Here is an 18,670-nt window from a genome sequence, read left to right as displayed (position 1 = left end):
TTTCCATCTTTTGGCTGCTATATAAATTTGCTTTAAACACTGATATTCAAGTACGTTGTAGTCTTGCCAGCAATTCTTTGGTCCTATACTCAGAAACAGGACTGCTGTATCATAATGAAATTCTATCTTTAATCTCTGGAGGATCTACACATTGTTTTCTGTAACAGCTACACCATTTCATGCTCTCTGTCAAGGTACAAATGTTCTAATTCCCTATTCTTAACAATGCTTAGTTTGGTTTGGAATAACAGCCACCCAATAGGTACACTGTCTACAACTATAAAGTCTGATTTCCTATGTAGATGGTTCAATCTACCTAGTAAATACTTTGTGCACACCTAAGGATAGGATCCAATTTTCATTTCCCCAAAAACTGAAAGCCACTTAATTCAACAGCCTTTACTGACTAGGCCCTCTGTTTCGCCAGTAATACCACCTATATTATAAACCAAGTGCTCATACATACATAAATCTATTCTGGACAGCATCTTCAACAAATGGTGGTCAAACTGGATGGCTTTATGCAGAAGAATGAAAATAATACATCTCTCTCACCCTGCACAAAACTCAACTCCAAATAGATCAAGGTCCTCAATATAAGACAAGTTTCCCTGAAGCTGATTATGTTTAGAACAGAAAGTGAGGAACAGTATTGAACTCACTGCCACAGGAAAAGAGGAAACCAACAGCACAGGCACTAAGAACAGTAATTAATAACTGGGACCTCATGAAGCTGAAAAGCTTCTTTACAGCAAAGGACACCAACATGCAGGTAAAGCAGCAGCCTACAGAATGGAAAAAGATCTTAATCAATTCTATACCTGAAAGAGGGTTAGCATCTAGAATATATAAAGAAAAATGAACACCAAGAGAACAAATAACTTAATTAAAAATGGAGTCCAGAACAGAAAATTCTCAACTGATGAAACACAAATGGCTGAGAAACACTTAAAATGTTCAACATCCTTAGCCATCAGGAAAATGCAAATTAAAACTACTTTGAGATTTCATCTAACCCTAGTCAGAATGACCAAGATCAATAAAATAAATGACAGCACAAGGTGGTGAGAATGCAGGGAAAGGGGAACACTTATTCATTGCTGGTGGGAGCGCAAACTTGTACTGCTAATACGGAAATCAGTGTGGTGGCTCCTCAGGAAGCTAGGGATCCATCTTCTTCAAGATCCAGCTACACTACTCTTGGGCATCCACCCAAAAGGCTCTACGTCCTATCAAAGAGACACTTGCTCATCCATGTTCACTGCTGCTCTGTTCATAATAGCCAAAAATTGGAAACAGCCTCAACGTTCAGTAACTAATAAATGGATTTTTCTCTTATATGTGGATGTTAGCTTTCAATATTTGTATTACAATCCTGATAACCACAGAGGTTAGATATAGAGTAAAGGACTAGGGGATAGGACAGCATCTCCCAAGGAAGGGGAAATAGAATAATATATTGTTATGATGAGACAAAGAGGAAACTAGAACAGAAGGATTACATAGGGAGAGGAATATGAGAAAAGGGGATCTTGGGGAGGGATGACTAACACCAAAGGCCATTTGAAACACCTGTAGAAGCTTCCTAATACATACATATACGAGGATAATCTGGATGGAGCCACCAAATAATAGGGGCAATAAATAATGTCCCACATAAACATCTTATGCAATAAAGTAAAACCTCCAATGCCAGGATTGGATTTTGAGTCACTGGCCAAAGGGGTCACCGAAACCCCTAAACACCACAAGCTATTGTCAAGGCTATTGGTTGCTCTCTACAACCTGAAGGTAAGGTCTACTACTGAAGACAATACTTACTTACATCACTAAAGACAGAGAACTTGGTGCCTAACTAAAAGCTTCACCCCCACGGACTAGCATTCAGTGGGTACTAGAAGGTAGTCTGCATGCTACTGAATGAGAAAGGTAATTATCAATATCACCCAAGTACCAACCCTGCTGACTAAAATAATGGCCATCCTGCAAAATATACTGGTGCAATACTGGCACAAATCTCACAGGAGTAACCAACCACTTATTGCTTGGACTTAAGGATCAGCTTATGAGACAGAATTCATATCTAACAATGCTAAAGTGGTCAAGAACCTGAGACTAGATATAGGTCATGAGCCTAGGGGAAAACCTAATATTACTTTGCTAAAGGAACATAGCAATAAAATGACTCCTAATGACATGTTGCTACACGCATAAATCAATGAACTACTCAAGCCACATCAGAGAAGCTTCTTGCAGAAGATGGGAATTAACATAGAAACCTACAACTAGACAATGTACAAAGAATGAGAGGTTTGGGAGCATTCAGTCCTAAACAGGATGTTTTCATCACACCCCTCCCTTCAAGGATCAGGGAGCTATGTGGAAGGGGAGTTCAGAAAGACTGAATGAGCCGATGGTGGTCTGAAAGAAAATGGCCCCCCAAAAGGAGTGGCACTCTTAGGAGGTGTGGCCTTATAAAATAGCTGTGGTATTGTTGGAGAAAGTGTGTCACTATGGAGGCAGGCTTTGAGGTCTCATATATATGTTCAAGCCACATCTAGTGAGACAGACCACTTCCTGTTGCCTGTGGGATCAAGATGTAAGAACTCTTAGTTCCTTCTCTAGCACCATGTCTGCCTACACACTGCCTTACTTCCTGCCATGACAATAATGGACTAAACCTCTGAACTGTAAGCAAGCCACCACAAGTAAATGTTTTCCTTTATAAGAGCTGCGTGGTCATGGTGTCTCTTCACAGCAATGGAATCCCTAACTAATACAGAGCCAGAGGTGATGAATGATTCCAAGCCTAATATTGGATTGGTAGGGAATAAGAAAACGATCAGCGGGCTGGAGAGGTGGCTCAGAGGTTAAGAGCACTGGCTGTTCTTCCAGAGGTCCCTAGTTCAATCCCCAGCAACCACATGGTGGCTCAAAACCATCTACAATGAGATCTGGTTCCTTCTTCTGGCATATAGACAGAACACTGTATGTGTAATAAATAAATAAATCTTAAAAGAAAAGAAAACAATCAGCATCAGCACTGGGGCTGTAACTTAGTGGTAGCACGCCTGTCATACCAAAGGCCCTGGGTTCAATCCCCAACACCACAATTTAAAAAAAAAAAAAAAAAACAACTAGCACTAAATAAGAGCACAAAAAACATTCTGACAAAATACTGAATTATTCCCATATAAATAATCAGGTTAAGATTGAAAACAAATCTTGGCTATATAATTGGCTCTTTGAGTTCTCAGCACAAAGCCTAAAAGTCTTTGGGATTTCCTAAAGACAGTGTTTGCTATGGTAGTAACTGATTGTTTAATGACTCTTACATGGCCTCAAAGACCAAACAAGATCAACTATATGATGTAAATATGGGATCTTTGAGGGTGACCCATTTTGAGGAAGAGATAGGAGCTGAATATTAGGCTCAGTTTTGGTCAATGGCTTAATCAACCAGCACAGGTACTGAGATTTCAATGAATGCCTTCACTTAGGGCCCACTGAAGCATATGGAGCTTCCTAGCTGGTGTACTCACAGACTTGCAAAACAGTGACACATTTTGATTACGTAAGACACAGAAGCCCTGCTTTTAGATGATTCTCTTGATCTTTACCCATGACAACAAAACTCTAAGAACAGTACCTTCAGGTCTGTAAGTTTTTCTAGTAAATTATCAAAGCTGAGTGGTCCTGAGGACTAGTGGGCCAAACTATGGGTGACTTGGAAACACCTGCACTATAGCTAGCCTCTAACGTCAAGCGATTTTGTTGAGGACGAAGCCCATAATTTGTAGTCTGATGTTAACTCCTGGTTATACTTTGAACTGCTCTGCAACATTCCCAACAGGAAGTGAGCAAGAGTAAAATTTAAGAGAGAAACGAAAGAACTGATCACCTAGTATTTGAAAAAAGAGATAGCACAAAAAGGACTCCTCCACATTATTCTGAGAGCTTGCCATCTAACCGGAGAAAGGAAATACATGAAATAGGAGGTTCTCTAGTAACACATACTGAAGTTCCAACAAACACACAAACCTAGGAGCCTGAGGCTAACTAATAAAAATCACAAACAAAAGAGAGCTCACTTAGCAAACACTGAGTTTTCCAGTCTAGAAAGGTGTGCAGAGATGGCTGTAAAACAATGTAACTCAGTATGTGGCCACTATTTCATGTACAATTTTTCAGAGAAGATTTATAATATGAATAAATAACATATCTAATAATTAAGGAAAGTTATTTTGGTATTGAGATATGACTCAACCTTCAGTTAAGAATTTCGCTAAGGCAATGTCTCATAATTTGCACATGAATTTATAGTACCTCCATGACAGAGAGTGAATTACACAGATAAAGAAAATGAAGTCCGCCGGGCGGTGGTGGCGCATGCCTTTAATCCCAGCACTCGGAAGGCAGAGGCAGGTGGATCTTTGTGAGTTCGAGGCCAGCCTGGTCTACAGAGCTAGATTCAGGAAAAGGCGCAAAGCTACACAGAGAAACCTTGTCTCAAAAAAAACAAAAAAAAAACAAAAAAAAAGAAAAAAAGAAAATGAAGTCTCATGATGAATCTGGCTCACGATAAAGCATGAGAAATACTCCCAACGAACAAAAATAAATGAAAACTAAGTCTGCTTCAACACACAATCAAGAATAACAAAAAGCTGGCATCTTCTAAAAGTCTTTATCAGTTTCAAACCATGACAGGACTAAGAGATCATATAGGGTGCTTTTAAAACACAAAAAAACATTTATTAAGTCTCAAAACTGTGTTTCTCCCTCTAAATACAGCTTAATTTGAACAAAAAAAGACAAAATACTAATAGTAATATAGAAATGAGGGAAAGCTGGGAACTAAGAGACTAGAGTTATAGGAAGAGAATGACACCTAATAACCTTTCATTAATTAAGGAAATGGATAACCAGAACTATAGTCAGAACTTAGAGGCAAAGCCTGGGTGTGGTGAGCAGTGACAGAGCACGTGTGAGCCTGGACTTGAGTCTCAACACAACAAAAGAGAAATACCTCTTCAGCTAGAGGCAAACAGACCTTCTAACAGAAACTTATCCAGAAATCACCTACCCAGTAGCACTGAACAAAATAAATATTTTTGTTATTAAAATAAATATTAAACAGATATTAAAACAACAGAAAAAGCACTTCATTTTAATTAACAGTATAAAAAGAAAGCACAAAAATATCAAACTTAAAGGAAAAATTAGCTATTATCAATTCACCAAAGATAGTATTCTAATTACTAGCAGAAGTTTAGAGTTAAGACTGATTCATTTTCTGATCCATAAAAAGTATGCCATGTTATATTTTTCATGTGTAATGTTAAAAAGTTAATATGATAAACTCAAAAATAATATGTTTTAAGTTTCAGGGTTTTTTTCTGTTGTTTTTTTTTTGGTTTTTCGAGACAGGGTTTCTCTGTGTAGCTTTGCGCCTTTCCTGAACTCACTTGGTAGCCCAGGCTGGCCTCGAACTCACAGAGATCCGCCTGGCTCTGCCTCCCAAGTGCTGGGATTAAAGGCGTGCACCACCACCGCCCGGCTGCTGTTGCTGTTTTATTTGAAAAGGCAACTTTATAAGTTCACATATTCCAACATTTTAAACCAAACAACTGAACAACAAAAAATTCTTATTACCAGGAGAAAAAGATAAAAATGTTTCCAGTATTACCTCATGTTGCGATTCAGCCACTACCAGTAAGGTGTGCCCCTTACCAGAAGGTGGTCTGTTGGTTCTTTCTCTTGGGATAACTACATAAAAAGCTTGTTGCTTACACACTAAGAAACAGTCTGTATACTAACCTGGCCCAGTCCAGGCATACCTCCTCCAAGTCTAAGAAGTCTGTCCATATTTCTAGAAAACAGAAACAAAGGAAAACGTTCCTAAGCACAAAAGTGTTTACTCAATTGCTATCTATATAATTCACCTTCAGTCACTCAGTATGTCAAAAATATTGGTGGTAATTACAACACAACATCAGACTTCCTGTTAATTAACACCACATATTAATTCAAGAAGCTGTCTTCCATGCTAATTAACAGACCTTATTTCACTGCTTTGGTTTTGGGTTATCCCCAGTTTTAAAGACAAGCAATCTTAGCATACTTTCAAAACTTTGCTATCCTTAAGTTAATTATATTTTCTTATTGTTATCTAATAAAGCACCTGGATTGGGGGGAAGTGCCCAAATGCTTATCATATGTATGATTGAATTTCCTTCAATTTGCTCAGAGTGTACAAATAAAAATCTACACTTTTAAATTAAATTTTAACATCCTCATTAGTAAGTGCTGTGCTAATTAACTTACAGCTTGTCAGTTATCATCAAAACTACATGTGAAAGACATTGTGAGTGGATTACGGATCTCTGAATTAGCATCAAAGGCTTTTTAAAAATGAACTCATTATATTAAAAGAAAATACTATAGAGTACACATTAAATGCATTAAGATAGTGTTCTAGAACCTACGTAGATACACTTATTTCAGATGCTGTAGAGATACACTTCCCTTCACAGCTGCTATTCTCAATCACAATTTCAGAGTTAATTATTACAACTTGGAGATATCAGTTTATCTTCAGCATCTGGAATAACTAAAGAAGATATTCATAAGCACAAGAAGCTCACAAAAGAAACAGAAAAGAAATGGCAGTTGTACTTGCATGGCCTTGGATACAGAATAAGGAATCAAATTATTCAAGAATAGCAGTATAACTAAGTATATAAAGATGAAAACAAAGCAACTTTTTTTACTTAAAAACTACTACTGTGCCTTAAAGTTCATCTTCTTATTAAGTGTATACTTAGATCATCACAAATTATAATATAAACCAAGCGTTAAGAGATTAGGAATTTTTGTTCACACTTTACCAATTAGAACTGTTACAAACTAAACCTCAATTAAATCATTACAATTCTGCCTAATTATGTTTGCTGAACCAGTTGGTAACAACTTAATCCGGTAATATTTAATAATCGTAACACCACAAACTTTATTCAAGTCTGCACACAGAAAGGCACACAAATGATGAGGCCGAGGACACGTCACAAAGTGAGAACAGTGGTTGATGAAGCCATCAGCTACATTAAAAAGCCACAGGAAATACCTCGGAAGCCCTTTCCAGTCCCTACCATTCCAGACAGGTGGGATTCTGGCTTCTCACGGTACAGAATAGTTCTGCTATTTTCAAATTGTATAAAAACAGAATCACAGATTTTTTTTTTGTCTGACTTTTTCTTTCACACAACAGGTCTATGAGATTCACAACAGATAAATTCGTCTGTACAAATGAAAAGGCAAGAAAATTTGATATTTCAGACAAAATCTAATCTTCACAACCATACTTATCTGTCTAATTATAATTACAAATAACACCTCCATCAAGTTCCTCAAATAGTCATTCAGTACAATCCCTTTTAAGCAATCTTGTAATTTTAAAATATTAAAGATATTTTCTCTAAAATGTATTTCTAAAGAAAAATTCTTCTGGACCACTTCAGGCTCACAAACTAAAGAAGCATGGGGGGGGGGGGTGGCAACATCCCCTTCAGAACACATACACAGCCTCATCCTAGGCAGAGTCAACCCCAGCTGTGTTGGTTTATCTACTTCCTCTGTGCTGCTTCTGATATTACAGACTCCAGATGCTGTGAATATACATGAGCGATGTGGGAGCAGAGGGGAAGAAAATCTGGCAGGTCAAACTTGTGTTTTTCACAAAATTAGATGTTTCAGCAAACAAGAAAAGATATTTAACAAATTAAAACTCTTAAGATGAACACGTTTTATAAAAATACTAACATTTGGAAATGAAATATATTGATAAATATTCTAAATCACACAACTTCTTAAAATCTGGTTATCACACATATTCATAATTTGATGCCTGTTATAAAATAATACATTTACATAGCATCTATCAGATCTTAAAACATCAGTTAAAGGTAAAATACTCTTAAACCTTACCTGGTCAGCAACTATAACTCTTATGGTGTTGGGATTCAATTTGTTGAATTTGACAAATTTCTTATTAACTCCAATTCTTGCTAATTCTGGCAGGTATAATTTTTCACAAGTAGTCTTTTTTTTTTTTTCCTCTTTCTCTCCTAAAAAAGAAAGGTACTTAATTGAGAATTGAGAACATTTTATATCTTCCCCCAAAAGAATCTTTAAAAGAAGCAAAGTCCTGCAAATGAACTAAAAGTCAACATTCTCCCAATGCTGGACACTGGACCGGGGGCCTCATCCATGCTAGGCAAACACTCTTATATTACCAGCTCTAAAACCGATTTTTAATAATGATTTCTTGAGAGCATGGACTTATTTGGCACCTACGTGGTTATTGGGCATAGAGATTACTCTGTTACACTGTGTTTATGTATTTCACCTTTGCCCCTGACTTTGAGGGCCGATATTTTATAGCTTTCAGTACCCCTTGGGGTCTCTCTAAGAATAATATTTGCTTATGGTTTTAAAAAGAATAAGAATCACTTTATTATATAATCAGTATACAGGTTCAATACAAATTTCGACACTTGTACATAGAGGACCCTACTAGTGTTATTTGTCTTTTATCTTGAAAACTTCACCTCCATGATCCTTGCAATTAGTTCATCCTTTAATTATTCACAACTATGATGAAAATAATAAGAAAATGCAAAGTGCTAAGAACTGTATAAAAGCAAGAGGGAAATAAATTGTAACAACACTATCATCCTTTAATTCCTACTGTGTTGCCCAAAGCACTGGCTTATCTTTCAAAAATATGCAGGAGACCAAGTTTGAAAGCAGTCCAAGCTCCGCAGTAAGACCCTGTCAAAAACCACAAGAAGCTCAGGCATAGTATCCCAGTACTTTGCCTTGAGACCACACCTTTAGGCGGCGGCGGCGGCGGCGGCGGCGGCGGCGGTGGTGGTGGTGGTGGTGGCGCACGCCTTTAATCCCAGCACTTGGGAGGCAGAGGCAGGCGGATCTCTGTGAGTTCGAGGCCAGCCTGGGCTACAGAGTAAGTTCCAGGAAAGGCGCAAAGCTACACAGAGAAACCCTGTCTCAAAAAAAAAAAACAAAAAACGAACAAAAAAGCACAAGAAAACAATGTACTAGAAACACTATTATGTCTTTACTTCCCTCCTTTCCTCTCTGAACACACTTCGGAACTTAGAAGTTTACATTTTCCACCCATAATCGAAAAGGGATAAACACTGAGAATTTTTTTTTTTTTTTTTTTTTTTTTTTTTTTTTGCTTTTCCGAGACAAGGTTTCTCCATCTAACAGTCCTGGCTGTCCATGAACTCACTCTGTAGACCAGGCTGGCCTCTAACTCAGAGATCCACCTGCCTCTGCCTCCCGAGTGCTGGGATAAAAGGTGTGCGCCACCCCCACCCTCCCCCACCCCCGCAACCGCCTGGCAAAAGTTTCATTCTTATTGCAGAATCCCAGATGAATGCAAATCAGCAGACACTCCTGTCTCTATGACAGTAAAATCTAGGTCAAAAGTCAGAATATCAAGTTTGGTGCTACTGACATCCAGAACCTGTAATTTTGCTGTGGGGGGCTGTCCAATGTATTACAATGTGTTTAGCAGTAGCTTTGACCTCCACACACTAAATGTTAACAGAAATGACTAACATGTGACAATAAAAAAATGTCTCCAAACATTGCTAGATGTCCCTTGGAAGGGCAAAAATCACTCTCAATCGAGAAACACTGCTATAAACAAAATCTGAGGCTATATATCTTGAGATGACAATATCCTAAGTAATTTTTTTCAAAACCAAGGAGTTCTGAAAACAACTTGGCAGTTGTTCAAAAATTTAAACACAGAATTACCACACAGCCCACCAATTCTATTCCTAGATATATGCCACAAAAATTTAAAACAGGTCTTTAAAATAAGACATGTACATGCATGTGAACAGCATTACTATTCAAGATAGTCAAAATGTGACAACAGTCCAAATGCCCATCACACAATGAATAAACAAATTCTATCATACATACATACAATAGGATACAAGACATATATATTACTTGGCTCTAAAAAGGAACAAAGTAACGATATGTCTTACAACTTGGCTGAACCTGAAAACATGGAAGGGCTGGAAATGTAGCCCAGCCACTGAGTGCTTGTCTTGGTGTGTAAAAAACTCTGAGTTCAATCCCTAGCACAAGAAAGGAATGGGAAGGGGGGGGGGGGGGGGACGACCAGGCTTAAAATGTGGTATGTCATGTGTGATGGTTTTAACTTCCAGGATGACATGACCTACAATCACACTGAGTTGAGAAGAGTCTCAATAAGATTAATTAGATCAGGTTGGCCTACTGCATGTCTGTGGGGGACTGTCTTGATTGCTTTAATTTACATGGAAAGACACAGCCAGAAATTGAGCAATACCATTCCCTGGTTTTGGCCCCAGACTGTGTAAGAGCAGAGAAAGCTAGCTGAGCACGAGACATACACTCATTTCTGTTACTAACTGTTGATGTGAGGGGTCTACCTGCTCCAAATTCCTACCCTGATTTCTCGGAAATGATGATGGACTGCAATCTGAATTTGTAAAATAAAAATAGTTCCGCCTAAATTGTTTTTTTTTTTTTTTTGGTCAGAGTGTTTTTGTTTCTGTTTTGTTTTTACATTTTATTTTATTAAAAAATCCTTTTTCATTTTATATACCAACCATAGTAACCCCTCCCTCACCTTCCTCCGCTCCTCCCTACTTATCCCCCATCCAATCCTCATGGGGGTAAGGCCTTTCTTGGGTAGTCAACACAGGCTGGCACACCAAGCTGGGGCAGGACCAAGCCCCCCGCCCCCCACTGGATGAAGGCTGAGCAAGGCGTCCCACCATTGGGAATAGGTTCTAAAAAGCCAGTTCATGTACTATTATCAGGGTGTTTTTATCACAGCAATGGGGACATCATGTGATCCCACTTATATGAAATATATAATAAGTCTATTAGATGAAATGAAGACAATTGAAACATACAGCATTTCCATACACACTTGACTTTGGTTGGTTCCCCCACCCCATCCCATCACTCCTTTTCCAATGTACACCATTCCATTTCCAGTATTCCCTTCCCACTTTCATGTTATGTTTGTTCCATTACCCTCCCCATTCCCTTCTGAAAGCTCTATTTCCCCATCTAATAGGTCCCCATCTACTTTCCTTATCTTTACCCATTCCATCTCACATAAATACATATTTATAAAAATTAGAAGATAAGCATATGAGATGGAACACATGATATTTGTCTTTATGAGCCTGGGTGACCTCACTTAATGTACTATTTTCCAGTTTCATCCATCTTGCAAACTTCACAATTTCCTAAAATTCCACTGTATGGGCCATATTTCCATTGTCCATTCATTTGTTGGTGGACAGTGAGACCAGTTTCATTTCTTTGCTATTGTCACCAGAGCGAATAAGTTTCCTTCTCCCAATATTCTCATCAGTGTTTGTTGTCGTTCTAATAGTCATTCAGCTTGAGATAAGATGGAATTTTAGAGTAATTTTACTTTGTTGTTTCCCTGGTGGCTAAAATGCTGAAAACCTTTTAAAATAGCCACTGACCATTTGTGTTTCTTCTTTTGGGAACTCTGTTCAACTCATTAGCCCATTTATTGACTGGCTACTTTTTTCTTTTTCTTTTTTTTTTGGTTTTTCAAGACAGGGTTTCTCTGTGTAGCTTTGCGCCTTTCCTGGAACTCACTTGGTAGCCCAGGCTGGCCTCGAACTCACAGAGATCCTCCTGGCTCTGCCTCCCGAGTGCTGGGATTAAAGGCGTGCGCCACCACCGCCCGGCCGACTGGCTACTTTTTTCTTAACAAACATTTATTTTATTTTATTTTATTTATGCATGTGTCTAGGTGTGTGTACACTGTGTGTATGAGTCACTGTTTTGGTGTTTAATTTTAGAAGTTCTTTATATATTCTAGATATTAACCCCTGTCAGAAGTATAACTGGCAAAGATTTTTTCCCATTCTGCAGGCTGTCTGTTCACTCTGTTGATAAGTCTTTTTTTTTCCTGTACAGAAGCTTTTTAATTTCATGTAATTCCATTTGTCAATTCTAATTGGTATTTATAAATCTAAAAATAAAATGTTTTACAATTGAGGAAAATATGATGGCTCTCCTCCATTCAACAAAATCATGAGCTGTCAATGTTTTTAAAAGTATTACAAGTGAGAAAATGAAAAGCTCTGGAAGTGGTTGGTAGTAATACAGTGATTCAACAAAGAAAATATACTAAACACCGCAGAACTACACATCAAAAATAGTTAAAATGATAAATCTTACTGTGTCTACTTTGTACGCACACACTCACAGTCCTACTAAAGTGTGCTTACACTTTCAGGATTTTTGGGCAGCCCTAGAGCTTCCTCCACGCTAGGTAAACAAGCATTCTATCACTGAACTATACCTCCAGTTCCTACTGAACTCGTTTTCACAAGAAACATATATGCCAGGTTCATGCACGGACAATAGTGAGCAGCCAGTTACATTCAAAGGATGTTGCCAATCTGAGCTACCTATACTTTCAAAATCAGAAAAATACAGAATAAGTACTTAATTTGCTACATCACACCTTATTAACATCTCAAATATAATTTTCAGCATCCCTTTATTTTCTTATCTTTAAGTTATTAGCAAGATAATCTAAAAGTGCAAAAAATAAAAACAGTCCACTGGGATGAGATAAATGATGATAACCACTTTTCTTAGTATATAAGGGTTAAGTGCTATCATCCTGCAGCTATAGTGCCAGAAATGCAAACTGGCTCTAATACTCACTAGCAGTGTATTCCTCAACCAATTACCTTTCCTCCTCAATCTCCTCATCCACAAAATGAAAAAAAAGAGAACATCTAGCCGGGCGGTGGTGGCGCACGCCTTTAATCCCAGCACTCGGGAGGCAGAGCCAGGCGGATCTCTGCGAGTTCGAGGCCAGCCTGGTCTCCAAAGTGAGTTCCAGGAAAGGCGCAAAGCTACACAGAGAAACCCTGTCTCGGAAAAACCAAAAAAAAAAAAAAAAAGAGAACATCTGTTTCATATCGCTGTTTAGAAGAATAAAGAAGTCAATGCACACAGAAAGCCATTCAACACAATCACGGGCATATGATAAGCAAACAGGACTGCTACCTGCTGGTTCCTCATCAGCACTCACCATCCTACAAGAGCTACCCTTCCTTCTCACTTTGGAGCCACTTAGTGGGCCTCAGAACACAGCTATGTCTCAGAAATAAACTCATCACATTGGAGACAGGGACACCCACTTTCAGAATTCAGCAAAGAGGGTCACAAGTTAAACTGTGCACCATAATATAAAAGAGAACACTTTTACAGGGTTTCTCTGTGTATCCCTGGCTGTCCACGAACTCACACTGTAGACCAGGCTGGTCTCAGACAGAGATCCGACTGTCTCTGCCTCCCGAGTGTCGGGGTTAAAGGTGTGAACTGCCACCACCACCTGGCTAAAAGAAAACACCTTCAATTCTCAGAAATAGAAGCAATGTAAAAGGTTCATAGATCAAAACTAAGCTTACACCTATCAAAAAACTGAGGATATAAGAGCCCAGTCATAATAGATTCACTTTGATATTTTCTTTAATTTATTTTTATGTGTATGGGTGTTTTGCCTGCATACATGTATGTGCACCACATGAATGCCTGGTACCCCCTGAGATCAGAAGAGGGTGTCAGATCCCCTGGAATTAGAGTTACAAATAGTTGTTAGCCGCCATGTGGGTGGTGAATCTGAGTCCTCTGCAAGAACAAGTGCTGTTAAGCACTGAGCCCTCTCTCCACCTTGATATGATAACTTTGCTTAACACATTTATTACCACAATACGATGTGTTTTACATACCCAATATAAAATCACATACACAGCAACATTTAGAACCCTTACAGCAAAGACTAGAAAACAAGAATCTACTTAACCTCTTAGGGCAGTATCTTGACAATGCAATAATTTTAAAACATGTACATGTTAGCTTTAAATCAGTTCTCAAATATTTATAGGCACTATATGAAACAATAAAAAGCAGATCCTTCAAAGTTGTATTATTTGGATTTTTCAACCTTTCAAACTTTTCCGAGTGATCTTAACATACCAAAAATGCATAAACTTCATATAAAATCATAAAGTATTTAGTCATTCAGGTTTAACATTGTATCTCCTAATTCACTGGTTTACTTCCCATTCTTCTGTGTAAATATTAATATTCTCAAACTAATAGTAAATCCTTTTAAACTACTCCGTATTTGTGATCTCACTACATCTCTACTTCTTCAATTCTCTATTCTCTGATTTGTGGAAGGTAAAAACTTCTTCCTTACCTTTTTCCAGTAGAATCATAACCAGAAAAAGTGAAAATTTAATTCTTTAAATAGAATTTCTTCCACCTTTAGGTTTTTTTAAGACAGGGTCTCACCACATGGCCCTGGATGGCCTGGACCTTGCTATAGGCAAAGCTGGTCTCACACTTGGAGCAATTCTACCACCTCTGTTTCTTGAGTACTGGAATTACAAACATTTAAAAACAAGATTGGGGCCGGGCGGTGGTGGCGCACGCCTTTAATCCCAGCACTCGGGAGGCAGAGCCAGGCGGATCTCTGTGAGTTCGAGGCCAGCCTGGGCTACCAAGTGAGTCCCAGGAAAGGCGCAAAGCTACACAGAGAAACCCTGTCTCGAAAAACCAAAAAAAAAAAAAAAAAAAACAAGATTGGGAGCCAGCAGCAAGGTGGCTTAGCAGGAAAGAGCATGCTGCCTAGCCTAATGATTAGTCTGAGCCCCAGAACCACGTGGTAGAAACAGTGAACTGACTGCTTCAGGCTGTCCACTCTTTCTCCCCTCCTCCAACCCCATCTGTCTGTCTGTCTCTCTATCTCCCCCTCTCTCTCTGTTTCAGTGAACCAATACTTTAAAAATTAGAAAACAAGATTCCACTCCAATTCCCACTTAGAAGACTAAGAATTTAGTCTTAGAAGAAATACAGCTATCTACTGCACTGTCACTAATTATAACATTTAAGCAAAATATTTGCAAGGTACTACCTTGTGCACTCAAAATTTAAGTATGCAACAGGAAAAGATTAGTAATACAGAGTTAAGAATGGCTCCAAAACCAATCAACTCAGACTTGAATCTAGACTTCACCATGTACCCACTACATTATGTAGAACAAGCTACTTTCTCCTAGCGCTAGACCCTAAAGTTCCTCTACAAAAATATGTAACCTTGCCAAGTCTGTTGTCACAATAGATCGAAAGTGTCTATAATAGAGCCTGGAAGGAATATCCTAGGTACTCAATAAATGCTGTCACTGTTACAGTTCTCCCAAAACTAATAAAGACCATTCAACTTAATGCATTATTTGGCAGATGAGGATAACAGACTATCACAAAGCAAAGTATGAATTCTCCACTAAGTGCAGCAAGACTACGAAAAGTTCATCACAAGCAGACATGGTGTGAATACTCACTACTCAAGTAAGGCTTTCCCAGGTAGACCCTGAATATCAAAACACTGCTGTAATACTGAAAACCAAAAAGGTTCAATTACTTGTTACTGATTTTCAAATGATTCTAAATCTATGTGCTATACTAAGGTTTATATGGCAAGCATAAAAAGATGATGAATCCAGTCTTGAAGTTAAATTCCAGCTTTTTAACTGGACTAGCAATGCATTATTACCAAAGATCTCAAGGGGGGAGGCTGGGATGGATGTCACAAACCCAATAGGTGAGATTAAATAAAAGATCATGCCATCAAATTTTTCTTCTTTTGGCAAGATATAATTCTGTTTAAGGCAAATCCAAGACAACTTTCAGTTCTTCACCAAGCATACCTTAACTATAGTTAATTATGAGCCACTGTATATCTTAATATCTATACATATATAACCTATACAATTTGTTTAAGTCAAATAATTTATTTGTATTATTTTTAATTTGTCTGTGTGGGTGGGTGGGTATCTGCACATTTGTACAGGTACCTGAAGACACCTGCAGAGACAGGGTTACAATCCATTGTGAGTCACAGGCTATGGGTGCTGGGAACAGAACCTGGGGCCTCTACAACAGCAGTACATGCTCTCTTTTTGGTTTTTTGAGACAGTTTCTCTGTGTAACCCTAGCTGTCCTGGAACTTGCTCTGTAGACCAGACTGGCCTCTAACTCACAGAGACCTGCCTGCCTCTGCCTCCTGAGTGCTGGGATTAAAGATGTGCGCTACTGTGCACACTCTTAACCACTGAGCCGTCTGTCTAGATACAATTCAAACATTAAAAATGAACCATTTAGTGAGCTAACATGGCAAGAAAACCTCCATTCCATTAATTCTCGTCACTGACACTCTGTCATAGTTTCCAATTTCAACATAGTTAAGCAAGCGCTTGTCTTGTTGCTTTACTTACATTATGTCTGCAGCAGTACAATCAACTTTTGGGCTGAGTGTTGAGGCACATTCCTATCATGTTAGCACTGGGGAGGCTGAGGTAGGGGGATCACACCAGTTAGAGGTTCACCTGGGTTGTGTAGGGAGACACTATCTCAAAAACAAACAAACAAACAACAAAACACCACTACAAAAAAAAAATTCCACATATACTTATATATGAAGTTAGAAAACAATGTCTTTCTGTCTGTCCTTAGCTGGCCTATAACCAGTTTGCACAGACTAGGCTGCTCCAAACTTCCGGAAATTGCGCCGCCTTTTCCTCCCCAGTGCTGGGCGGGTTCACACTAGAACTGTATGTCTCTGCTAATTTTAAAGCCTTTTATGGTAAATCTTTATTAGTGTTTGGGTTTTTGTATTTTGCTGTGAGACAGGGACTCACTGTGTAGCCCTGCTGACCTGGAACTCATGTTGTAGACCAGGCTGGCCTTTAACTCACAAAGGTAAGCTTGCCTCTGCCTCCCGAGTGCTGGGATTAAAAGTTTTCACCAACAAGTTACAATCCTTCTTTTAATTCCATTTTTTTTTCACTCTGTGCTGAAGTGGGATTACAAGCCTGTAAACATTTGGGAAACTGAGGCAGGACTGCGGAAGTTTAAGGCCAGCCTGGTGTATATAATTAGTTCTAGACCAACCAGACGTACAGAGACCTAGTCTTCAAATAAAGTAATAAGTAAACAAACGGTCACAAAATTCTTAAGACTCCTTTGAAATGCTGACGTTATTCTTCGGACAGACACTGAGTTCAATTTACAGGGAAACTGAGTTCCAATAACCCACAGCCGCAGTAGTTGGTCTCTACTCAAAAAAGGAAATGTAACCAATCCACAGACCAGCACTCAGGAGCGATACTGCAACTAATGGCACGGCAGGAATGACTAAACTTTATTTTGAAAACAGTCAGGATTCAAAGCAATGCCCCTCTGAAGGTTTTTAAGCCTAAAGGACAAACGATGAAGAAAACATGCGCCCTCTTGAAATTCAGTCCACCCTCCCTCCTTTGCTTCCTCAGACTGTATGAAAGTTTTTCAGCACAGGGGGAACTGAAGACGAACACAAACAGGCCACAAACAGGGGTCTGCTAGTTGATGGGGAAAAGCTTCCCAAGCTAGGGTGAAGCAGAAACGTTTGCAAGGAGATGACATCCCAACCTGACTCTGCCAGAGACGCAGAGATAAAGGAAGAGAGGACCAAGGGGGCCCGGTGCTCCCCATCAGGCCCGGGACTCCACGGGCATCCTGGCTGGGCAACGTGACTCAGGAAAGCCCGGGGCTTGCGGCGGCCTAGCGCGGCCGGCTCCCGGACCTCCCCGGGCCCGCCTCGGGGTTCGGCTGAGGCCGTCGGGAGGGAGGTCGCGGTCTGCACCTTACCTGGCCTTGTGGCAACCCGGCGGCGAGAGCAGCGCCTCACACTCAACAAGGACCTGGCTCCGAGAACCGGCGATGAATCAGCCCGATTCCATTCAAAAGAGTCGCCCAGGCCTCTGCCGAGAAGTACTTCCGGGTTCCCGGCTCTCCCCGGCTTCCTTTCCCGCACCGCCAATTGGAGACCGCTGGGGAGTGGAGCGGGCTTGGGGGAGGAGCGCACGGCGCACGCGCAGGCCGCGCTCGCCCCAGTCCCCGGGAGGCGGAAGTCGGGCGGGCAGCTCCGCCCCCTGTTTTACTCGCGGCGCCCAGCCGACCTCACCGAGCTCTCCCCCGTTTGGAAATTTTGGAGTTAACTTTGGATATTTTGGAGTTAGTGTTAGCTTTGTGGAGCCCAGAATCTCCTTGGTTCTGTTCTTTGCCATTGTGGCCCTCCTCAGAAAATAAAAACTTGAATTAAACTTACCTTGGTCACTCGAGAAGCAAAATCGGGGCCAAAAAAAAAAAAAAAAAAAAAACGGGGGCGGGGGTAGCGATAAACCAGCATTTTCCGGATCCCCGTTTACCCCTTCTTGCCTTCACTGCCTAAAAAGGATTATAGATCTCAAGGAAAAGTGACGTTTTCCCAGTGTTCCTGCCTCTTAGGTTCAGCTATTCACAGTATTGACAAAATTACTTATTTCTCTACATAATTATCAATAAACGACTTTTTACCTTTTTTTTTTTAATCTTTGCTCTACGTCAGATCTTCAAGAGTCAAAGTTACCCAAGAATTAATATTGTCAAGTTTCTATCACACCATGAGGCTAGATAGAGTTTCCAGGCTAGA

The 18,670-nt window shown here is 39.6% G+C and overlaps 1 protein-coding gene across 1 annotated transcript in view; it reads right to left on the bottom strand.

The window, feature by feature from the left end:
* The window catches only part of Psmd14 (proteasome 26S subunit, non-ATPase 14), an 88,459-nt gene extending 70,417 nt beyond the window's left edge, over positions 1 to 18,042 (bottom strand). Inside the window, exons 1-3 of the mRNA XM_059260550.1 lie at positions 17,848 to 18,042; positions 7,984 to 8,123; positions 5,818 to 5,869 (exon numbers count right to left, since the gene is read on the bottom strand). Coding sequence (XP_059116533.1) covers positions 5,818 to 5,865 — 48 coding nt within the window. The 5' untranslated portion in view covers positions 5,866 to 5,869; positions 7,984 to 8,123; positions 17,848 to 18,042. The remainder of the gene's footprint in view (positions 1 to 5,817; positions 5,870 to 7,983; positions 8,124 to 17,847) is intronic.
* Positions 18,043 to 18,670: the final 628 nt, after the last annotated feature.

The sequence above is a fragment of the Peromyscus eremicus genome, chromosome 4, assembly GCF_949786415.1.
Source record: "Peromyscus eremicus chromosome 4, PerEre_H2_v1, whole genome shotgun sequence".
NCBI lineage: Eukaryota > Metazoa > Chordata > Mammalia > Rodentia > Cricetidae > Peromyscus > Peromyscus eremicus.
Note: the sequence above shows the minus strand (reverse complement) of the source record. Positions and strands in the feature narration are given on the sequence as shown.